The sequence below is a fragment of the Cryptotermes secundus genome, unplaced genomic scaffold (assembly GCF_002891405.2).
Source record: "Cryptotermes secundus unplaced genomic scaffold, Csec_1.0 scaffold1090, whole genome shotgun sequence".
Lineage (NCBI taxonomy): Eukaryota > Metazoa > Arthropoda > Insecta > Blattodea > Kalotermitidae > Cryptotermes > Cryptotermes secundus.
In genome coordinates, this window is record NW_019734379.1 from 333,593 (window position 1) to 358,614 (window position 25,022).

Genomic DNA, 25,022 nt, shown 5'->3' on the forward strand with positions numbered 1-25,022 from the left:
GAAGAGTAAGCCAAACAAGAAAATAGCAAGAATCAGACGACAAGCAGAATAATTACCATGATCACAACAGATCCCTCCCAACTTACCAACTTAATTAAATAATTAACTCCATGTAGCGAAGTCCTTTAGAAAGCCCGGGTTCAATCCTAGTTAATTTTATGTGTGATTGGTGGTAGTAGAAGTTTCTCCTGGTCATCATTCCTCATCTCTCGCCGCCCCCTGCCATGGCCCTGACCAGGCAGCACATTATCACAACCTCGGTCTTTAAGCCGCGCCTTCAAGTCTTCTCTGGTTGCCGGGTAACGACAATAAGTGACAACATTAAAAGGCCAGGCAAATAAGTTTCGCTCCGGGCGATTTGGCGACGCTGTTACTTGGAATGTTTGTGATGCAACAAGACAGAGCTCACCTGGAAAGTCTGGATAAGCTGCGTTCAGTAATCATTGAACAGTATCCCGTTAGATCACTGTGTGTCGTCGGCTTTGTCCAGACGTGAAAATGGAGCGTCCGATTATTGTGCCGAACTGTAGAAATCGCCAAGTGAAACGTTGGAGATGTTAGGAACAGTTTATGGCGAATCCCCAGGCCAAAGAAGCCACGGGCATCAAAGTGCAAGATCAGAACAATGTTGTTCTGCTTTTTCGACATTTGAATCTGTACCCGAAGGGATCACTGTTCCGTGGAAGTGTTGTATTGTTGCCGTGAGGCGCAAGCGAGGAGAGTTGTGGAGGGATCGCCCTTTGATTCTTCAGCACGACACGCATTGGCCTATCCTTCGCTTCGAGTGGCGCAGTTTGTAGCATCTCCGTGGAAGTGTTGTATTGTTGCCGTGAGGCGCAAGCGAGGAGAGTTGTGGAGGGATCGCCCATTCATTCTTCAGCACGACACGCACTGGCCTATCCTTCGCTTCGAGTGTTGCAGTTTGTAGCCTCTGCTCTGGACCATCCGCCGTACTCTCCTGGCTTTGTTCCAGGCGACTTCTGGCTGTTTCCAGAACTCAAGAGTGTGCTGAAAGCAGAGCGTTTCTCGGACGTTGAGGACATGAAATCATCCGTGAACAAAATTTTCACAGATGTTCCAGTTCAGCAGTTTAGAAATTGATTTTTAGCAATGGCCGAAGCGCTGGAAACATTGTAAAGAACTGGAGGAAGATTGCTTTGTAAAAATGTATGTTGCTAATACCTGCAGGTCTTAAAATTTTTTTTTAAAGAATTAGTCGCGAAACATATTTTCCCGCCCTTGTAGAAACAAACAGTTCTGTCTTCTAAGATATAATATTTTTAGTCTGTTGAATGCAGACCTCTGATTGTTACCTGGTTAATTGGCTTATTTTTTACCCTGAATGTGGAGTCGGTTGACTTTAAATTGACTACACGTTATTATGGCACACTATCGCTGTGAGAACGTTTAATCTAACTTTATAAATAAACTGGCTCGAGAATGGAACCAGTTCTGTAGTCACGGTGACACCAGAGAACGACGAATTCTCAACTAGCCTTCAGTTTTGTCCACGTGGCCACTTCTGAAATCCTACATTAATCTGTGGAGCGGATTCTGTCTCTAGAATTTGTCTTCACACAAGAACTATTAAGCGTAAATAAATCATGGTTCTAGCAGCAATAAATTCATGAAGGCCAATAAACGGGCGTGCTTCACCGTCCCCATTATTTTAACTTGACATGTTTATTAAGGAACAAAGGGAAAACCACACAGAGTTCGCCATGGCGCGGCAGGAAATATTTCAATCGAAATTCAGCGCTAGGCAATTTCGGTGTTATAAAATGCCGTGAATTTCTCGAGTGGCTGAGCAAATTTTATTTATTTTATTTCGAAAGTCTTCCGGAATATGACGCTATGGTTATCAAAGTTTCGGAAGTATATGCTGCCTCTGTCTTCAGGATAGAAATGAGCCAGGCATAGAAGATGGTCTGTTATGAGAGTTGGAGGAAGTAAACGGGTCACGAAAGATAGGGGTGACTGCAATAAGGGAAAGCCAGTGTAATTATGCACAGTCATAAAAAAGTTAAACTTCCACCCCACCCCCCCTCCTACCCACCGATTTTTATGAGAATTTCGCCGTTGCTTGCACTGGCTTGACCAGCCATCCCTCCACACTTTATCTTTCCGTTCTGAAACAATCGCCCAGAGTTTTAAAGTGTCTCTCTGTCTCGACACATTTCCTTTCTTGCGATAAACATCGCCCATTAGACAGAAATTACATCCACACCACGCGAGCTGTTTTGCCTGCAGGCAGGTCGCTTCTGTTTTTATTTTTGTGATGACTTATGATGCCTGGTGAGATAGGGCAAGCAGCACGAAAGGCAACCGTAGCTGGTCGCTTCTTGTGACACGGCAGCCCCTCTCCTCGCCCCACCTGGTGCAGCCCAGGCCCCAGCTTCAGCCTCAGGCCGTTGTTCCCCCGAGACCCTTCTCCCACAGTTGTTCCGACCGGAATACTAACAGGCCGAAGAAGAAAGCAATGTTGTCTCTGTGCTAGACGTATGGAGAAGTGGAGGCATAGCTGTACCACTCTTGACCTCTTCATTCGGTGGAGGTGAGAGGTCAGCTTCACGCTTTACCTACGGGGAAATCGCCCCCGGTACCCATAGGATGGGAGCCTGGGAGGGCCCCAGAGCCGATCTTGACACTTTGGAGAGGAGAAAAATCCCGGAGTCCACCTGGAATCGAACCCCGGCCGTCCAGCCCATAGCCCGTCACTATACCGACTGAGCTGTCCTGGCTCATTTGAAGAAGAAGAATATTAATATTGTATTATAGCCTGTGGTGCCGTATTGGACAGTAGAATTTTAGCGCCCTTATCCATTGGATAGGGGGCTGAGTGGACCCTAGATCTGTTTGGACACTGGGGAGAACAAAACTGTCTTTCCCCTACCTGGAATCGAAACCCGAGTCCTCTGTCGTCCATCCCAAAGCCTAGTCACTGTAAAAGTGAGGTATCCTCAGTCGCTAGTGGTGCTTGAACTGTGTCGACAGAGTTCTGAGTGTTCAAGAAATTACAGTACTTGAAGGGAACGCGGGAAATATAGCTGCATGACGGAAGCGAATACATAATTTTGGAACGCATCTCTTCGTATCACATGGGGGCGAATGGAAAGGTAGGGTTCGTATTACGAAATGTCACCACACGGACACATTTTCAAGATAATATCCGTCTCATAAGTCATGGGTCTTCTTCGCCAGAGTGTGCACAATATCACAAACACACAGACCATTGCAAAATCACTGGAGATTTTCACAGTAACTCTGAGTGTTATGGACTAATTTTCTGAACACTGTACCACGCAGCAAAATAGCGTAAAATTGGCAAATTTATCTCCCGATACGGTCAACTGTCTGTCACAGTTTTCTTCCAGCAATCCCATAACCTTCATGAAGAAAGCAATCTTCTGGGATGTGGCGCAGTGTAGATATTGTGTTAACGGACGTTTCGGAGGAACGTATCGCATCCATTTTCAGAGTAGAAGACAAGAAATCCGCGAGCGAACCAGCAGAACAGATGCAACAGTCCGTTGCAATTTGAGCATCAAAGGTATGATGTACACGTTTTGAGCCAATAATTTTCGTTGTACGCTGGGTGAGAATGCAAGCTCACCGTGCTGTGTGAGTGCCAATCGCGAGTAGCTCCCCAATGGCAAGGATGGGTCTACTGTTTTTTCTTGTCACATTTGTTTTCCTCTGGTTCAGATGTGAGCTCCCAGATAGCGTGCAAGGATATCTCCTTTCTGTGGTCTCCCATATAATTATCGTCTCGGCTTTCCTACGCTTACAGTCAAAATTTACGGCCGGTTGAGGCTGATTATTATTTCTTGATAGCCTGCCGAATTCTTCGTTTAAAAAGCAACTAACAACTAATTATTTCAAACGATAAAATGTTTCTGTCTTTCACCTAACCACTTCCTTAGTGAATTGTTTAAATTATGGCTGTATAATATTACAGAACATTTTTATTGCTTTGTGTACATTTTTATGCAGAATCTTCGGAAAGATATGAAAATTTCCCCTAATTAGGGCAGTTCACTCATTAGAATGCTCTGCGTATTTGGGATAAAAAACTTTAATCACTTTTGGGGATGCCCGAATAGCTGAATAAATTATATATCTTTCAGCTTAATTTATAGACCTTACAATATAATAGTTTTAAATAATAACTTCATAAACTCTTCTAAACAAATGTCTGTTCAACCCCACGTGAGAGAAAATTCCTGTACATATGGTCTACTGAAAAAAAAGAGAACTATTTATTGTCACGTGCATGGGTGACTATTGACGGGGTTTTGGATCGGATATTTGGTTTATTGTCCTTTTTAACACACAACTTGTAATTACACTTAACTAAAGCCCCATCGTTAATTTACACACTTTACCATTCACGCTAAGTCTTTTCCAGCCCGCAGTGTCTTCAATAGTAGCTGCCTGGCAACGGCTTCCAACAATGGCTAGTCCTCTCTGAACGGCGGCTTCCTTCCAACTAACTATTCTTGAGTATGAGTCTTATTTTACGACTGAGGGTCAGTCGGCCAGTCTGTCTTGGTGTCAAGCACTCATCTGAGGCTTACGACCGGATTTTTATTACTGTCAGACTGTTGCGAGTTTGTTGATGTGGGGCGTCCTCTCTGACGAGAGGACTGGCCTGTTATTTACAAATGCTGTTTTGGTTCTCGCCAGCGCAGTCATTCTCGGGTACGAGTCCCGCGGGACTCATGATCACATTTTACTGTCTCAGATTCTAGACACCCCCAAGCTGGAGGGCCAGGTCCCTGTATTTATATCCCCTAGGAACTGGGTTGCCCAGTTATAGCCCCAGGCACTGGGTTCCCTTTTCGTCGTCTCCTACTACTCGCAGGGCTACGGTGGAGGTATTCGACCCCGCCTCCATAAGGGATTCCTGACTATTCTTGATCCACTTGTTCTCTTTATAACCCTTCGGCACGCACCACTGTAGAATCCCACATTTCCAACAGCACATCTATTGTTTTTTGTTGCTGCGGGGACGTGTTTACTGAGCCGTTCTCTAGCAGCGGCCGTCTATTCTTATTAAAATCTGTTGCCTAGCAGCGCATGTTGTTTCGTTGTCTGTTTCGCGGTCGCTACTTAGTAACGGGTTTATACGTTACATTGCGATCCTTTCGTGGGCGGATATGGCATTTCTGGTGACATTAAATACGGTTGTCTTAATTATTATTACTTGCAAAATCAATCTTTTATGAACTTACTGTGGGTCGCTTTTGCGCTAAAAGAATACGCTATACTTTTGAAAGTACGTCTACAGTACGCGACGTTCATGCGGGGTCCCGACGGAGCGTGACACTACTGGATACTGGAAGAATAAACGTACAAATGTGGACAGAGAAAGGAAGGAAGGAGAAGTGTGGGGGAAGGAAAGGAAACATAGGAGAAGGCGATCAAGATGTATGATGAGCAGAAGGAACGGAAGAATTGTGAAAAGACGACGAAGAAGGAGGAAATGAACAAATAAAAGAAGGGAAAAAAGTGAAGAAAGAAGAGGATCAGGAAATTAAGAATAGAAGGAGAGGAGGAAGAAACGGATAAGGAATGGAATATTAAGGGAAAGAGAAGAAAGTGTAAGAGAAGTAACAGAAAAACAGGAAAGAAAGTGAAAAAGGATAAAAAAAGTAAAATATAAAGGATAAAGCGTAAAAGAAAAATAATAACGAAGAGAGAAAGATTTGTAAAGAGAAAGACAACAGTGTACGTTTGGTTAATTAATTAAACTTCCAAAAGAAGGCGAATAGTTGTCTCTTAGACTTCACTGTATATATAAAGGGTTAGCCAAAAAGATAACTAAAAATGAAACGAAATTATGAGAAATATGCGAATTTCCTGAAAATCTATGTCACTGCAATATTTTTCAATAACGTGTCTGTTGTGGATCGAATAAAAATCGAACCTGTGTCGCAGCGGCCTATCATTCTCATTCATATAAAATAATGTAGACTATCTAGTCTGTTGACCCTCCCAGTTGCTAGCATTTATTTTCTTTTGAATTTAGCATTGCGTTCCTGCGCCAACTGATATCTACAGCCCTTTATTGGGCTCTGGCCTTTTCTTCAGTTTCGTACTTGTTTTTACGCAGTCGGTTGGACTCGTTGGAAGAGTGATCAGCCTTCCGCAAGGCCGCTACCTACACACAAGACAACACAAACAGAATAAATGCACAGAGGATCCATGCCCCGAATGGGATTCGAACTCACATTCCCAGCGTTCGTGCGAGCGAAGACAGTTCATGCCTTAGACCGCGCAGCCTGATTAATATATACAATTATTAATTACTTCCTGCCTTTCATCCCCTTTCGCTTACCACTTTCTAGAATTGCGGTCTCGAACCCTAATTCAGTGCTACTGGGAGTTCTGTTTTTGTGGCGGACATAAATTAGGCAGAAGAGCTGAAACAATCGCGGGCCATGTTCGTGTGGAGGAGACAATCTGCTTGTTGCTGAATGCACCTGCTTCATTAACGTGGAAACAGACGAAAACTTGTCAGGAACCAGGCTGCGAAACCAACTGTAGAAATTATGAAGGAAGAACTCATCTTGTAAAAAAAGAAGGCAAAAATCGCGTAACAAAAAATTAAATTGTTTGTCTGAAAGGGAAAGGAAGATGGATGAGGGGGTGAGGAGGGGGGTAGGGTGATGAGTCATGAAAATATGCACGATTTATATCGTTCTTAAAAAGTTGTTCGAATTGCATTACAAATGTCAGTGATACTCTGCATTAATTAAATTCCTTTTATATTGATTTCGGGCTATGTATGTCAGTTCGTTGCCGGTCACGGTATCCGAGCGGTCTAAGGCATGTACTGTCTTCGCTCGCTTGGAAACCGGGATCGTCGGTTCGAATCCTACTGAGGGCATGGATGTTTGTGTGTGTTTTTCTGTGTTTGTCTACAGGTAGAGGCCTTGCGACGAGCTGATCACCCGCCCAAGCAGTCCTACCATATGTGTAAGATCTAGAAAAACCGAAGTGAACGGAGTTCATGGAGGTAGGCCTAGGCCCACTGGGGCTGTAGTGCCAAGGAAAAAAAAAAGTCAATTTGTTAAATTTAAGTGCATTTTAAGATCACATCTGTTTGAAGAGTAGGACCGTAAGGACTCAGTCTTCATATTAGGATTTATTCTTGCAACTTTGCCAACAGCTGCGTTGTGAACTGAACGTAACCAAAAAGAAACAGCTATCTTCATTTTGTTATAAAGTTTCAGAAAAATATTGTTCTTAAGAAATGTATACGGGTCCTGTATGATGTACAGTCGGTGTTGCCGTTATTGTGCTTATCCAAAACATCTCTAAAACTTACTCTTACCTCAATTAGGGAACCCCACGAAAAAAGAAAAAATCTCTCCAACGAAATCTCTTAGTACGGCAGTTTTGGTTCATGTCATGTGTTGAAAATAGAATGTAGTATATTCCATCTACTACTTAAATAAGGGTGCGTCATCGTCAATTAATGACGTAGGCCTTTACGTCATCATTAGAAAATTACAGAATTATTTTCAAGATATTTCCTATATTCACAGGCCCGTGGGTAATTAAAATATGTTTACACATAATTTTTGTTCCGTATGGTTGTCTTTTCCTGGATAGTCTCTTTCCAAAAACAGAAGATCGCATCAAGTGGAGGAACTGTTTTGGAAGAGACTGTGGACCTGTCGTCTGACAGATTACTGATGAATGAATGAATAGTTGTCTACACGAGGTATAACGTGACCCGATTCGTAGAGTAAATGAATTTTAAATTTATAACACTGAAGTAACGGTCTTTGACGCTTTCTTATAATGATGGGTCATCAAAGATATAATCCATCCATGCATCCATTTTTTTCCTGTTGCTCCAACTTGGAGCATAGGGCATCCGTTCACAGATGCTTCGTTTCATATCAGTTTCTTAACATTGTGCACTAGGTAGGACCCCTTTGACTGGGGATCAGCCCGTCGCAAGGTCGCTGCCTACACAGGACAACACAAAAACGGAATAAAGGCAGAAGGACATTCATGCCTTGAGTGGGATTCGAGCCCACTATCCCAGTGTTCGAGCGGACGAAGAGATTTCATGCCTTAGACAGCACGGCCACTGTGATCGGCAGAGATGCAGTAGACTCAGTTAAAAGAAACTGGTCACTGTGATTCAGTAGATCTGCTTTAAGTAAGTTAGTGTCTGGCGTAGTGCATACTTACTGTCCCTGTGCAGTATTTCGAGCTCCATACGTGAGAAAACGGAAAGTACCGCCAGAATTGTATGAAGGATCAGCCGTTTCCACTTCTTGTGCGCAGCGAGAGGCGCAGCTGTTCGTGGAACTGCAATGAATCGTATAATTGCACGGCGCAAGAGACATGCTGTATAATCCGTTCCAGTATGCTGCTACAGGTATCCGAGGCAGCCCTATCACCGCGTGTTGTGCAGGCCTCTTTTTTATCGACAAGCTGTAATTGCTAACCGGTTTCAGCTACTAGCTAATCTTTCTCATACACACAGAAAAATTACATGCAACATTTGTTACAGAACCTGTTCCCTCAAACAGACAGGTTGCCGCAAGAGCAAGGCGCATAAATGCTTATGAGAAAATAATGTCATCGTATTATAAATATCCAGTGTGTAATTGAAATGTGTGCGTGATAAATTTAGCCGGGGTAGCGTAGTCGGTATAGCGACTGGCTACGGGCTGGACGACTGAGTGGTCCTAGTTCGTGTCCCGGTAGGATCAAGAATTTTCTCTTCTCCAAATCGTCCAGACCGGCTCTGGGACCCACCCAACCACTTATCCAATGGGTACCTGGGGCTCTTTCTCCGGGGTTAAAGCGGCCTTGACATGAAGCTGACCGCTGACCTCCAGCTGGTGTCGAGGTCAAGAAAAAGTGGATTTGTGCATCCACTCCCCCATACACCTTAATGGCCTAGTGCTTATTTCGTTGAGCACAGGGACAACTTTACTTTTACGTGATTAATTTAACAGAATATTTTGTCGTGATGAAAAAGAGTGAAGTCTTCTGGGACATAACGCAGTGTAGTCAGAGTGAAATCAACTGATATTTCAGAGGAACATATCACTTCCATCTTCAGGGTCGGAGAGCGAAGTAAGTGAAATGCAGAATTAATCTAATTTATGCTGGATTTTGCTTCTCATATCTGTGAGAGCGAAGAGTAATGCTGTTTGAGAAGTCACGCCTTACAGCGCGGTAGAATTCCTGTTTTGCCTGGTGCGTTTGTAGTTGGAACATTTTGCTAATTGCTTTTGGCGCTTTCGCAAGGGAATGTGAGTCTGTTACCTTCGTCTTGTCTGTCCGTCCGTTCATCGGCACGTAACTCGAGAATCGAGCAAGTGTTTGTCATGAAACTGTATACTGGGAAGTTTTCATTAAGTCATGACAGTAGATCCAAAATTTAGTTAAAATCTGACGATAGCAACTTGCACTTCAAGCGTTTCTGCACGCATTGCAGAAGAAAGGAAAGAGACATTTTGCTCGCAGTGGAATGTTTTTGCGAAAGGAAGCTTGGGCGCCGGTAACCTTCGCTGTGCTAGTGGCCCTCATATACAGAGTTAAACAAGAATCGCTACACGCCTCCCTTCGGAAGTTACGAACATTCACTGTTTTCCCTATTATCTTCTTTCGCTTTCATGGTCTTTCGTTTTAACCGTTACCTTATTTTTTCCTTTCCTTCTCTTATGTTCTTTTGATATATGTTCCGCCTCTTTCCCTTACTATTCCTTTCTTGATCTTTCCTTCTCCGCTTCTCCTATCTGCTTTTCCTTTTCCGCATTTTCTTTTTCTTTCTCCCCTTTTTTTCTTCTTCTGTTTTCCTATCCTTCCCCCTTCCTCATGCTTCCCTCTCTACCATGCCCTGACAAGCACTTGGTACTAACACGCCAAGTGATATCCTTAGTTGTCTATGAAAAAGCTAAATTAAACTGTCCGGACAATTATGCATGCCAAATCACGGCACCTAGAAACAATCATATCACTAGCAAATATTCCGTTTTCCTTAGAAACATTTAGGAGCAGCTGCAGTGGCCCTTAAACTCTAGACTGGAAGTTAAATATTCGGTTGGGGTGAGGAGCCCGACGTTAAGAGAAACAGGTTATGTAATAAAACGCCGATCACAGTGGCCGCGCGGTCTGAGGCATCAGATGTCTTCGCCCGCTTGCACTCTAGGATCGCGGGTTCAAATCCCACTCAAGGCATGGATGTCTGTTTATTCTATGTTTGTGTTGTTCTGTGTAGGTAGTGGCCTTCCGTCGGGCTGATCCTTCGACCAAGGCGTCCTACCGAATGACAGATTAAGAAACTGAAGTGAAAAGAAGCGATTCACGAATGCCCTATTCTCCAATGTATGAGCAACAGGAACAGGCAGACAGGTTGGTAGGTAGAATAAAACATCTTAAGGTTCGGCCACACAGAGCACTACATACGCGACGCAAGCTACGTACGCTATGTTCGCTATACGAACAGAAAAATATCTCCCTTTATTGCCAACGTGACTGGCCACACAGACTTCCGTACGCTACGTACGCTATGTTCCCTATGTTACCTGCGTCGCAGAGTGTACATAGCGTACGTAGCGAACATAGCGTGGCGCTCTGTCTGGCCGAAACTTTACACGTGACACGCGCGTCAAGTTTGCCTTCCCTTATTTGTGAATCCTGAAGGCAAGCACGAAGGGTCTAGGTTCGAAGCAGAGGCTGCAATGTCACCCCAATCACTTACCAGATGGCGGATGTAACACTCGATTACGATATACCCACTAAAGCTCGGTTCACAGCTACATGTGAAGTTTGGGTCACGTGGTAAACGGTGCGAAATTTGTTGAAAATTAGCGTAACGTCCGTCGAGAATTCATCGGGAAGCCTCGTCGTTTATTAAACAAGCTTTTGTACCGTTAACGTCCTTAGATCTTTCAGTTCTGCGTGTTGCCAAATGGTACGTCATCTTCCTTGAACTACACGCACAAACGTTCAATCGACTTGTATGCGGGAGCTGACTTGTTCAGATTTATTTGTCGTAATTTGCGGCTTATTTGACAACGCTGCCGGCAGCTGAGACTGCATACCTGAAAAAGGAACTTTACTTTTTGCAGACTTGACTCGTGAGTTTTCATCGGCTCTTAACACGTCCCCGGATGAGATGTACAGAACTTAAACGCTTCAAGTTATACATGTATTTATGTTATGAAAACCTGGGGGGAAAGGTTGGGATATTCTTGCCCGTGAATCAGCTGTGAGCGTCAGCAGCCCACAGGCCATCTCTCGGTAAAAGTTAGAAGCAATGGGTCAACCTAATAGACCCATTCGTCGATCTCCTTTGGATTCCAGACGTTACAGATATACACACGTAAATGCGATCCAGTTTCGTAAAGGGTAGCCAAGAAGTTGTACTTAAATTATGACTACCAAATATTTAGCGTTGAAACGACTTGGAAATTGTGAGAAAACTGTACAGTTCAATGTACCAGATGTTGCAGTTGCCAACTGAGTAATCGAACTAGCTAATAGCTGAGTTCTGTAAGCTATTAAACCGAACAAATTGGCTCATGTGGTAACACTTCTGAGTCGTATTTGGGAGGTATTGGATCCGAATCTCGAACACGCCACAGGCTGCACTGGTTAAAGTGCTTCTCGGCTTTCCTCAGTCTCTCAAAGCAAATTCTGGGATAGTACCTCTATTATTAACCACCACTTCCTTCCAAATTTGTATGAATTTATCCTTCACCAATCATCCTATCCGGGGCACGCGGTAGCGTAGTTGGTTGACGCAGTATGCTACACTCGGAAGTCAGCGGGTTCGATTCCTGATGAGGTCATTGCATTTTTTCAATTGACCTAAACCTTGCAGCCGCACTATAGCTTTGGGATGGACTCAGTTTCTAACAGAAATGAGTACCAGGAATTTTCATGGGGGTAAAGGTTGGCCGGTGCGTAAGGCTTACAACCTCACTGCCATCTGTGTGCCGATTGTCTAGAAAATGTGGGGGCCTCGACGTCATACAACCTTACGGGCCTTCAAGGTCTGTAGCAGGGACAGATTTACCTTTGCAAAATTATAGTGTCATCCGACGCTATGTAGTGTAAACACTAGCAGCGTCGTTAAATAAACAAAGCAGTGTCATAACGTGTCTGGATTTAACGTTTGTGACACGAACACGGACAGATTTTAGTTGAACCTGGCCGGATGTAGCGTTTGTGACACGAACTCGGACAGATTTTAGCTGAACTTGGCTGGATGTAGCGTTTGTGACACGAACACGGACAGATTTTAGTTGAACCTGGCCGGATGTAGCGTTTGTGACACGAACACGGACAGATTTTATTGCCGACTGCAGCTCCTCGGGTCCTTCCGCCGGACGTCGGAATGGGGATTCAACTGGCCCGGGCGACAGCGCCGCCTGCAGAAAGTTTTCCTATGCTGGATGAGCCGGATGAAGAAGACTCTGAGAGTCTAGATTGTTCCTTGGTATAGAAACTCTGTGTCTGCCATGCAGAAGTAGGGACAGGGATCCTGGAGGGCTGAAAGCCACCTATGCTCTGCCTTGATGTGGGGGGAATCGCATGTGTCCGTGTAACTGCAGCGACAGGGATTCTCGAGCCTTGTCTTCCCGGCACGCCTGCTCTTTTACTTGCTTCGGGACGGAAATCGGCGTTGTTTTGTCTCTCCAGTCAGTTCCAGTAAGCCCATCTACTTGACAATTTCGGAATTCTGGAAGTCCGTGCTCCTCCAGTGACATATACTCTGAACTGATGATAGTCGCCCCAACCTGCCTTTGTGTCCACCCACATTTCGAAAGATTCATCTCCCATTGCTCTTGGTTATTCTTTGGAGAAGTCATCAACAGCGGCCCCATCATTAAGGCCGTTGCGACGTATATTTCCACGTGAACTCATTGTCAATTTACTTGGTGCTTTTTGCTCGTACCTACAGGTAGTTGCAGTACGTTCGCTGTTCTTGAGAAGCCATCAGTTATGCAGCTACTCAAGAACTTCTCAGTATTTAATGGAACCCGAAGATTCATTACCGTGTTCACAAGAGTACTGCATTAGTCTCTATCCTGCCCCAGATCAATGCAGTGCAATCTATACCGTCCGATCCGATCTCTCTAAGATCCATTTTAATATTATCCCCCCCCCTACGTCTTGGTCTTCCTAGTAATATCTTTCCTTCTGGCTTTCCCGCCAATATCCTCTATGCATTCCCATTCTACTGCATTCGTGCTACATGCCCTGCCCATCTCATCCACTTTGTCTTGTATTAAATATTGACCACATTGAGAAACGTTTACGACAGAACTGTAGATGTAAACAAGTTATTTGTTTTCTTTATTTCATGCAGCTTTCTCTTGCACAACCAGACAATTTCTATACATCGATATTCAGTTTGAGTTTCGTTTATAATGTTGGGTTTTTTGTCCAGTGTTATCAAATCTTCATTCTCTCGACATTTTTCAATCTGAACTCATAATACCAAATTCCATCCACTCACATTCACTGCCGATTTACAGGCATGATCTATGTATTTTCGGCGCAGAGGGCGCAAGTCACAAGACTCTGTAGCGAATATTTCGAAACCCCCTATACAGTGTCTCTATCTGGCGGGCTAAAGCTGGAAGAAGCGACACTGGAATCTGCAACATCGGCTGGACAAGCTTGAGCCCTTTAATCTCGTGCATCATATCCCTGATGCCACGCAGTATTGCAGTGATAAGGGCCAAGTGTCATGGCTCTTTGCTCCAGATTAGAGGAAACTTGAAGCCCGTCAAAGGAAACCGTTCCGTTTATCCGTGTAAATATGTCGTGTATCGAATTCACGGGACAGTTCCAGCGTCTCATGAGATAAACTTAGGGGATTTCACGGTTTGCCTCGTCAGGATTACTGTAATGCTCAGTGATAAATCAATCTGACAATTTCACTGAGTACATGCAGCTCTATGTTAGTAATTACTCCACACATCTTCCCTAGATTTCATTTAGTCTTACGGAACTGACTTGTTGTCGGCCTTAAATCGCTGTTATGCACTTGGTACTCACAGTTACGGCATTCGCACTGAGATGGACGGCCTCTCACATACATTTTTTACTTGATAAAATAAAAAAATGGTACATTCATCGCACGCAATGCCCATATTTTAAATTTGAAAATAAATAAAAATAATCCCCAATTAATCGGGATGCACGCGGTTGTATTTGGCTGAGGCACTGTGCTACAAGCCGGAAGGTCACGGGTTCGATTCCAGATCCGGTCATTGGATTTTTAAATCGACCTAATTCTAGCCGCACTATGGCCCTGAGGTGTACTCAGCCTCCGACAGAAATGAGTACCAGAAATCTTCCTGGAGGTAAAGGGCGGCCGGCGCGTAAGGCTGACAACCTTACCGTAGTCTGTGAGCCGACTATCTAAAAAATGTGGGAGCCTCGACGTCTCACAGGGAATACACTTCACCTCTACAGCAAAGGCCAATCAGCAAATGCTGCATCGGGAAATAAACCACGTTTATTCTAAGAATCACATGAATTACGTGAATGCACTCTGTGGACGGAGTGTAGAGTTTCTTAAAGTTACAGCAAATGGTGTCCACGGTAACCACTTTGCTCTGCAGGATTAATTATTTGGCTAGCCCACGTTGTCACCTGAGCTGTGACCAGACACGCCTGTCCTTACTGCTACCCAGCTAACACCAGTAATGAATTTTGAAGTGTTGTGATACAAAAAAAAATACCTGTCACATTTTTATAGATGTTGATTTAATAAGACGCCTGTTTGAATATATGTATGGGAGGTCCAGTCGTATATCTCCCATAATGGAACGCTCTGCTAATTGAAAATCACTGTGAAATTAGCCCTAAGCACAATTCTATCCGTGTGTAGTGTAAATCCATCATCGATAAAACCATCGCCTTGTAACCACACAAATTCTGTTTATTAATGTGTGTTTTTATGTATGTATTATTTCGTGTGTATATGAACTCGAACGGAAAATTGAAATAATTTAACAATAATCTGATATAAGGTCCGAAATTGGAGGTGGGGAAGGGGGGATGGACCTCACACGATGTGGCGCGGGAGGCCAGTGGCAGGCCTGTCACTTACGGTCGAGGGGTATCCAACATCCACATTTGTGGCCCGTTAATAATTTCACTGTCATCACCAAGTCTGTACATATTCTCACTTACTGAACTTTGAAGAAATCTATAAATAAACAGACGTATTTATTTCGTTATTCTTCTGTGGTAATATTGAATTACAAGAAATATCCCTGTTGAGAGAATGTACATATAAGGCGTCAGACCGACTTCACCGGAAGGGTGTTCGTCTCTTAATTTTCGCGGGGGTCAGAGAAACACTTACCGTATTCTATGTTGCATCCATGCGCGCGCATGTGGACTTAATGCAGAGAAAGCAAGAGAACTTCATTGTAAGGAACTTAATTAAGGAGTCGGTATAGCGACTGGCTACCGGCTGGACGACCGATGGGTCGGAGTTCGAGTCCCGGTAGGGTCAAGGATTTTCCCCTTTCCACGTCATCCAGACCGGCTATGAGCTCCATTCAACCTCTTATCCAATGGGTACCAGGGGGTTCTTTCCCCGGGGGTAAAGCGGCCGGGACGTGAATCTGACACTCACGTCCAGCTAGTGTCAAGGTCAAGCAAATGTGAATCTATGTACCCACTCCTCCATACGTCTTCATGGCGTAGTGCTTAATTTGTTAAGCACAGGGACAAATTTACCCTAAGGAACTTAATGAACTCACCTGCTGCCCACATATCATCAGAGTGAATTGATCACTTTAATAATATGTGGTGAAGTTCCTCACTACAAAATTTATCACTTCCCTTGTTTTTAACGATAAGTGAAGGTAATGAGTTTTGAGAGACATGTAGCATGCACGGGGAAATCAGAAAAGTTTAAACCACGTCGGTCAGAAAATGTAAAGTGACGTAGGCGTCAATGGAAAAATAGGTTCAGTAGTGAAGTCATTCAAATCAAATATGGCTGCTGATGGTAATTAATTCTGGGTTTCGTGAAAGATGGAATTTTTCTCGAGTAGTTAAGCGACTGTCAGCTGCTAAGAATCCTGCTTCTTGGAATTGTATGATCCGTTCTTTTGCAACCCCATCACCCTCGAGTCAATTTGGACATCCCTGCCAAAAATCCTGGTAACTAGTAGGAAGCACGCGACTTCCCCGGAACAAATCTGGAAATTATTACCCTCGATCGCCCTCTTTACATATTACGCGATAGCAAAGGTACAAATTTTATAGGAGTCTTTTTTCAGGCTAATGTTCCGTCACACCTCTCCTGACTCTAATTAGAGGACCACACAAAGTGTGTCCTCACGTTAACTCACGCACCATGCGCTTGGAGCCATCTTGAGAACAATTTTTAAAGGAAAATCGTTTTTCATTACCAGAAGTAGACTGCTCGGTTCTGATCTTGGCTGGGATACCTGTTGTTCTGAATGTTTCTTATGCTTTCCTTTGGTCCTTATGTGTAACTGCAGGCATTACACTTCGGTTATGCAACAACCCCTTCCTACCAGCTCATTCATCTCTAATATTTGTCGCTATGTATTTCAGGTACTGAAATCATCGCACGTAAAATAGCCCACAGGAATGTGGATCAGTTTAGTTTGTACAAAATGCTGGGCCCATACGAAACAACGTGTTCACAGCGCAGCCACGCTGTAACGAAACTAAGTGGAACTCATTTAACGGCAGGCTTTTTGCTTCAGCTAAATTCCTGTTGGCCACAAAACGAGTTCCTCTTGGTCCATAAGATGCAGCAAGATTTACGTCTGGATATCACGACGACCCGAGGCGTGACGGACGGACGGACTCAGACCGTAGCATCTGAGTCGTACCTGATTCTATTCGCCATCTGCAGTCTCCGTGGGGGGGATATATAAGGCTCTCTAATGGGACGATTAATGAGTGATTCATTAGAAAGATCTGGTACAAAGTGGTCGTGACCTACTGAGATATTTGGGGCCGTGAAGCTGCATCCGTAGTTGTGAATGTGTGGAGCTATATACCCACTCCCCTTATACATCTTCATGGCGTGGTGCTTAATGAATTAACTCCAGGGATAATTTTGCTCAACATTGACATAACAAGGCTGTTAGGTCTCAGATGTGGAAGGAATGACTTGGAAGCATTTGAAAGTCCTTCCGTGACAGTGGACTTGATGGACTGAGGAAACCCACGACAAAGCATATTCAGGATAGCCGTGCCCCGGCCGATATTCGAACCAGATATTTCCAGAACAAAAGCTTGAAGCGTTACAGCCTGAGCTAAGTAATTTATGTATGACACTATGATACAAGCGGGGAGGTATTGGGTTCGATCACCGATGATATCATTGGATTTTTTAATTGACTTATTCTTTCCAGCTGCACTATTGCCGTAGGGTCGACTCAGTCTCTAATAGAAATGAGTACCATCACAGCCTCTTACAGGGATAATTTTACCTTTTTACCTAAGTATAAATATAACTTGAAAAGTTTTCACAACAGGAAATTCAGTTCTCGTCAACCCTGTCACTGCAGTACCTGAGCTACATGTATATGCCAGAAGCAAGTTTATAATCTGGCCGCGCCATAGCTCAAGCGGTTAGTCGCTAGCTTCCAACCGCGGCGGCCCGGTTTCGATCCCGGGTCGGGTCAAGTGGGATTTGTGGTGGACAAAGTGGCGCTCGGGCAGGTTTTCTCCGAGTACTTCGGTTTCCCCTGCCAATCTTGATTCCACCAATTGCTCCACAGTCACCCTCACCTATCATCTGGGGCTGGTACAATAGGCCAGAAGTGGCCGCAGTACAAGGGACTTAGCCCCACCCCACTAGCAATAGAACAGAAGTTTATAATCAGTGACGAGATTCAATTACAGTATCGACCTTTCTTGCACAGCTGTTCCCCATTGTGTACCGCTAACTGGTCTAGTGCCTTGGTTGCCTTACCTGTATGAGGCATGTTGGAGGCTGGCAGCTCGGCTCTCGGCGGGGACAGGACGAGGGCAGCGCTTGCACCTGTGGAGACAACACGAATCATATTGAAACGCCACTGAAACTTCATCAGGGAGCCGAGAGAGCTCAGTTGGTGCAGCAAGGCTACAGGCTGGACGGCCGAGGGATTGGGTTGGATTCTTAATGCAGAAAGTACAGCGTTCAGAAGTTTTCTTGGATCCTGTCCAGTTGGGTACCATTGGCTCTTTCTTCGGGTGTGTTATGCATACTATCTTCGTCTAGTGTCGAAACCATGGAGACGTGGGAGCTGTACCTTCACGCCTCCACATATCTTCATAGCATAGTGTTTATTATTTAAGCACAGGGAGAGTTTCGCTTTTTAGAGATTTTTATTTTTCAGGGTTCTCATTATTGTCACATTATAAGTCTCTGTGTCGCGCATGCGCTCTGTTAGTTAGTTAGTTATTGGAGAGGGTGGGTTTCCCCATGCACTGAGACCAGTATTGGTCCATTGTGCTTCCCTCTATGATTTCTACCAGTCTCTATGTCTCTATATCCTACCGGTACTGGTGTTTACCATCAGTCCCGCCCAGCCAGCGAGACCGGCTCTACTAGCTGAGAGGTATCTATAATGCTTCCCCCCTCTACCAGAGGCATTAGAGACTGCTGTTGGGCGGGAAACGTCCGTTAATTTGGCTCAGTGACCTCCTTTGGAGATATGAGGTTCTTTTACGTGCCGTAAAGCTACGACACGGGACCCACGGCTTAAAGTCCCTCCCGGAGGACTTGTTCCCTGAATTTTTCCGCCCTTAAAAATTCGACGACCTCCGCCGGGTATTTGAACCCGCGTACTACGAGTCATAGGTGGGAACGTTACCTCTAGACTACGGAGGCCGCTATGCGCTCTGTTTCTATGTAGGCTACTTCATGGCGGCCAGGGTTTCCTTTTCCTTAATATAAAGTTTCAAGAGATGGAGCGATTCCCGGGGCGTGTTGAGATACCGTACTTCCTGGACATGCAATAAAGAGACGGAAGAGCCGCCCCCATATAACAGGAAGGGGTCCTTTATCTTCTGATGCCACCCCCCGCCCCCCAAAGAGTTTGAAGCCAAAATCTTTTTATTTTGCGTTTCATAAAGAATTTTAGAAGGAAAATTAAAAATAGCTGCAAATCGTTTTGAAGGTGCCGAACTAATCATTTTCACATCGTAGTTCTTAATTATCACTGCGCACGAATATAAGTGAGCACGATAAGGCGTGCGGGCGTGCTCTGACGTCATCACATTAGCATAACAAAGGACGAGAGTGCTGTGCCGAAACATAATGGTCAGAATGCACGAGCGTAATTATGCGATATCGCGACGTTTCATTCACGTCTCCTGAAATACTTTTTCTAAACACATTCCTGGTCTCTGAACAATATGATTTTCTGGGAAGTGACGCCGTATAGCATGGTAGAAGTTTACCCACGTGTGTCAGGAATATTCTTCTTCTGTCTTTTAGGGTGTGGTTGCTTTTTTTTTTTTTTAATTTTTGGACCCTACAAATGGATACAGTACGTTCCTCCGAAACGTCTGTAAATTTTATACCATATTACACAGTGTTTCTAAATTGAACGCCATAGTCTAATGGTTAACATCGCTGTTTCAGGAGTACCGGGTTCGCATTTCGTCAGAGAGGGCTACTATTCTGAGATTTCTCAGTTACTAATAAGCCACGACCTCTTCCTTCCAAATCTTTGTCAGTTCTTCAGTGCTGAACGTACCGGTTGGTTCATAGTGTTCCTGCTGCTGTATTCTGGAGGAAACAGACTTCAGTATCGGCCAAGAGACCTACTTTCTCGACTGAGACCTCGTTCCCCTCAGGCAAGTAACGGGATAGAGTTTCAAATTTGAGCAATGTCGCTTTCTTCCACGCCCTTTCCAGTTCGAGCTACTGGCAGAAACCAGTAACGTGGATAAGCAGGGCAATTAAAATTCGCATGAGAGGAGGACCTGTTATCATTAGGAATTTTGGCTTACAATTTCGTGGCAAGCGTCAGTAACTCCACGCAGATACTGGGTTAGTTATGCCTAGCCCTAAGCACAATAGACCACTGTAGGTCACGGTTCAAGGGCCAAGAAGGCCTACCCTCATACAGTCATTCATTAGTTGAGCCTACTTATATCATTAACCATCATCTAAGCGGCCTCCGTAGTTCCCACCTCATGACTCAAGGTACGCGGGTTCAAACCCGGCGGAGGTCGTGGAATTTTGAAGGGCGGAAAATTTCAAGGAACAAGTCCTCCGGGAGGGACTTTAAGCCGTGGGTCCCGTGTCGTAGCTTTACGGCACGCAAAAGAACCTCATGTCTCAAGGAGACCACTGAGCCAAATTTGTAAGGACATTTCCCGCCCAACAATAGTCCCTAACGCCTCTGGTAGATGGGGGAAGCATCTAGATACCGCTGAGCCAGTGGAGGCCGAAGTCGCTTGCTGAGTCGGGACTGATGGCACGCACCAATACCGGTAGGGTATAGAGACTGGTAGGATATCACAGGGGGACGTACAATAGACCACTGGTCGCGGTGCATGGGGAAACCCACCCCCTCCAATGATAATAATCATAATAATAATAATAACCATAATCTAATATTTGAAAGCATAAGAAAGTAAAGTTATCCCTGTAACAAGCCGTGAAGACCCATAGGGTTGTGAGACGTTGAGGTTCCCACATTTTCTAGACAATCGGCTCAAAGATGGAGGTAAGGTTGTCAGCCTTACGCGCCGGCCGCGCTTTACTCCCCAGGAAAATTATTTAATTAACTCCTGGTACTCATTTCTGTTAGAGGCTCAGTCGACCCCAGGGCCATAATACGGCTGGAAGGATAAGTTCAATTGAAAAAATCCAGTGACCTCATCGGGACTTGAACCCGCGACCTTCCGGCTTGTAACATAGTCCCTCAACCAACTACGCTACCGCGTGTCCACCATTTTAAGGCATACAAGTAACTATACATATATACCGTCTGTTTCAACGTTAAGAAGCTGTACATTTCGCTGACACATTGTGTGTATGTTTCGTGTGATTCTCAGAATGAAGACAGTTGATTCATCTACCGGTTCGTCTTTTTATAGGGGCGAATTGCTTTTTCTGTGAGGTACGAATTGAAATGCTGTATGTTACGTAGAGGCTAGCAAATTACCTTTCCAATTTATGCAACCCGCAGTTAATCAGAGAGTTCCAGTGTTCAGAATGTTAGGTTCCCCAACAATCAATCATTTGGATTTAGTTGGGTACTTACAGACTTGAATGAAGATCACATGACATCAGTGATACCAACATGGTGATGATCTGACACCAGCCTCGCATCATTGTGCAGGCCATAAATTCATATTTGTCCTTCGCTTTGTGCCGAAGCAGAAGGCAAGAGGAGCCTGTGTAGTGGTTGCCGCTGCACTTTGGGAGACTTGGAGAGTGACGTAATCTAACTACGGCCCTTCGGTTAGTGGAATCGACTAGATGCAGTACACATTCAGTTTAGGACGGACTGTACAGTAGCAGGTAAATGAAAACACTTGAATTGTTCCCGCTGCAGGAAGTAGGTGGCTAATTTGTCGTGTTGGAATATTTTATTGTACTCGACACATGTTCAGCCAGACGTAGCCTCCTGGAGTCATGTCTGATGCTTATCTCTTGTAATAGCCTGTAACTGTGCCTGTGGCCAGCGTACCCCGTCTTCACTTCGCAATTCGTTACATCATAGCTGGACATTCTCTGTTTGATTACCTGTAGTGGCAACAGTTTCTGTCTCCTATCTCTACATAGTCCAGCCCAGCCTTGGGACTCGGTCAGCCTCCTATCCAGTAGGTACTGGGAGCAAACTTCCATCTAGTGCCAAAATTAATAATCCGTGGAGCTATACCTCCACTTCCCACTCGTCTTCATGGTGTGGCGCTTAATAAAGTACAGGGACGACTTTATGTTTACAATTATATTGAGACCGACCACGGGGTCAGACCAGTCTCTTATCCAATACGAGTAAGGCGGTCTCATCCTGAAGATGTCCAACAACCTACGTCTAGTCCTGAGGTCCAAAATAAGTGGAGTTTTATTTCCACGTCCTTTTCACCACTTTGTGGCGTGGTATGTAGACACAGGCTTACCTTTACCTTTACAAGGTAACAACATATTACAGTCCTGTAGTGTTGTCCTGAGTGCGGCACGCGGTAGCGCAGTTGGTTGAGCCAATAAGCTACAAGCCGGGAGGTCGTAGGTTCGGTTCCCGATGATGTCATTGAATTTTTAAAATAACCTAATCCTTCCAGCCGCATTATGCCCCTGGGGTCGATTAGCCTCTAACAGAAATCTTCCTCGGGGATAAAGGGCGGCCGGCGCGTGAGGCTGACAACCTCACTTTCAGCTGTGAGCCGATTGTCTAGAAAATGTGGGAGCCTCGACGTCTCAGAACCCTATGGGCCTCCACGGCCTGTAACATGGATAGCTTCACCTTTTTAATATAGTGCTGAGCGAAGAAGCCATGTGTCACAAAGACGTATGTAGCAGTAGAGGTTTGCTCCAGAGGTTCTTAATCTCGGCAGTGTATCTGAGTGGTCAGATTCATGCTTTGGGCGCTCTGTCTCCTAGAACAGTGTAACAGTAGAGCGTAGTTATATTTGGAGTAAACACTATTTGAATGCCTCTCAAACCGCTTGTAAGAGACGGAGATCTCTTTCGTTTATTGTAACGTTTCTTTATGCTTACTGACTGCAGCGTAAGTAGTGCGATACGTCTGTTCTGATCTTGCACGCAGATTGCTTTTGGTGCGTCATGTTTCGCTGCGTTAGCAACAGTTGGTGTCGAAGCGTATGTGTCCTCACGAGGTCTCTATAAGGAAGTCATAAATTATTGACAGACTAGCTTCACGACTATCGACTTAGATAAAGTGATAGTATCATTTATCGAGAGTGGAACTCAACTGCGAGGAATCGATTTATAGAATAGCAGTAAAGATTTATGTAACAATGAATTATGTAAATCAGTTGGGTCTCTCCCGCATCTCAGGTTCTTAACGCACTGATGGAGCTATACCTCCACTTTCTCGTATTTGTTAATGATGTTGTGCTTAATTAACTGAGCATAGGGACAAAGTTCATGATAGTAACGACTGCAACAAATAATACGTATATTCATGTAATTAACTGCTCCCTCTTCCTAAAGCATAAAAGCGAACTTGCTGTGGTGGCGGAAGTGAGGTATGCAATGTAAGTAGGGTGGGGGAGCAGGTTGCCGGCTTAAAGCTTAATCTCCCATGTTCATTCTTTCTCTCACCCGAGCTTAGTCCTCAAATCATGGACCTTGCTTCGTAAATAATTGACGCAAACATCTGTAGTCAGTTTATTCCCTTCGTAACAATTTTTGCCTCAAGTCCTTCTCACCCAGCGTCAAATGTAACGTATGCCATAATATTACAAGACTTGAATTCTGCTTCTCCTGTACAAAAAGAAGCAAACTCCGTGGCCTGTAGTCCGCAAGCGAACTATACCGACCGAGTTAGTGCTAACTTTAGCGGATGGAGGGTGTCGCGTGGTCGTGTGGTCCCTACGGCCGTTAATTTCGGGTTTCTAGACCGGAGCCGCTATTTACTTGAAATAGCTCCTCAGTTATCCTCACGAGGCTGAGGGGACCCCATTCCAGACCCACTACTTATCAGAAAATCTGGTAGCACCGGGAATCGAACCGGACCTCTGGATCTGTAGCCAAGAACTCTGACGACAGTGGCGGTCGCTTTTCCTATATAAAATCTCTTTTTGCTAGTTTTTGTTCCAAAAAGATATATTGTCATGTTGACGTAATTCTTGGAGATGGTGAGGGGAAACTGGCACTGACACGCAATCCCGTAAGCCTCACTTGAGGCAGGGTGCCCGAGGTCCTCATGATGTTGTCCGCTGATCTAAATTACACCTGGAGGCGAACCGAGTTCCTTGCGATTCCAGCATCCGTGGGGTCACATTCTCTGTCTTCCCTTCTCTGTGTCTTAATTATTTATTTTTCTTTTCTCCCTCTTTCGTTCCTTCCTTTCCTCTGTCTCTTTCTATTTAATGTGCTTCTCATCCAAGTATTTCAGGCTCATGTTACAGTTCTGACAGTGAGAGTGGCCAGGCACCAGAACGCTGGAATCTTTTGCCTGAAATGACGACGCCTGTGGGTGTACGCGACGCTCACAGCATAGAAACATAATTATACGAATTTGTGTTGGCATCAACCCTCGAACAGTAATGAAGAAGTGGGGTGATCACTATATACCAGGTGCTTCAGAAAATTGTCTTTACACTTTCTTGGTTATTCAGTTGTGTTCTGGCTGTAGGAACCGCTTCGATTGCTGAATAGAGAAGGATGTGTAGGGTCATGAACACAGTTTGGGTCAAGGCAACGTCCTCACACTGAGCGATACCACGAGAAGCTAGTCGATATGCAAGTTGGTCGCGTTACCGACAGGCCAACACTGCAATTACCGTCTTCTTGTAACCATGAATATTAGGAGCACGAAAACTCGATATATGTATCGAAATAAATTTATATTCTGTAATGATTACAGCTATTTCATTAAGAGCACAAATATTTGAACGATATGATAGTCCAGGCAATTGTTTATTTTCATTTTCCTTTTGTGTTAACGGAGTTGGATATTCATTAATTGTCCTGCGACGGATTCATATTGGACCTCCCTTTTACAAATCCCTTTCTATGATAATGTAGCGTGTAGTGCCGTTGCTGTACAACGATCGCGAAGAGGAACATGGGTTGCTTGGTGGCGGCCTATAAACACGTCAACGATATCCGAGCTATCGTTAGACAACCGCCCATAACAACAATAGGAACTGTTGGAGGCGGTGTTTTATGTTGGGTCCGCCCCGAGTGTATATAGCAAGGACCCTAGGCCGACTGAGTGAGTTCAGTTGTGGGATATTCGCCGCACAGTAACGACATTAGCGCGGCAAGCTGAAGAATGTCAACTGTTAGAAGGCGTTGCTAGGGAGCGGCTGTTGGAGACGCAGAAGGCTGT

At 44.6% G+C, this 25,022-nt stretch overlaps 2 protein-coding genes across 2 annotated transcripts in view; one reads left to right on the forward strand and one right to left on the reverse strand.

Moving 5' to 3' along the window:
- Positions 1–25,022, forward strand: part of LOC111868961 (mediator of RNA polymerase II transcription subunit 20) — a 344,422-nt gene that overhangs the window by 82,797 nt on the left and 236,603 nt on the right. The window lies entirely within an intron of this gene.
- The window catches only part of LOC117282669 (paired box pox-neuro protein), an 87,745-nt gene that overhangs the window by 54,492 nt on the left and 8,231 nt on the right, over positions 1–25,022 (reverse strand). The window contains exon 2 of the mRNA XM_033753249.1: positions 17,972–18,040. Within this exon, the coding sequence (XP_033609140.1) occupies positions 17,972–17,984 (13 nt within the window). The 5' untranslated portion in view covers positions 17,985–18,040. The remainder of the gene's footprint in view (positions 1–17,971; positions 18,041–25,022) is intronic.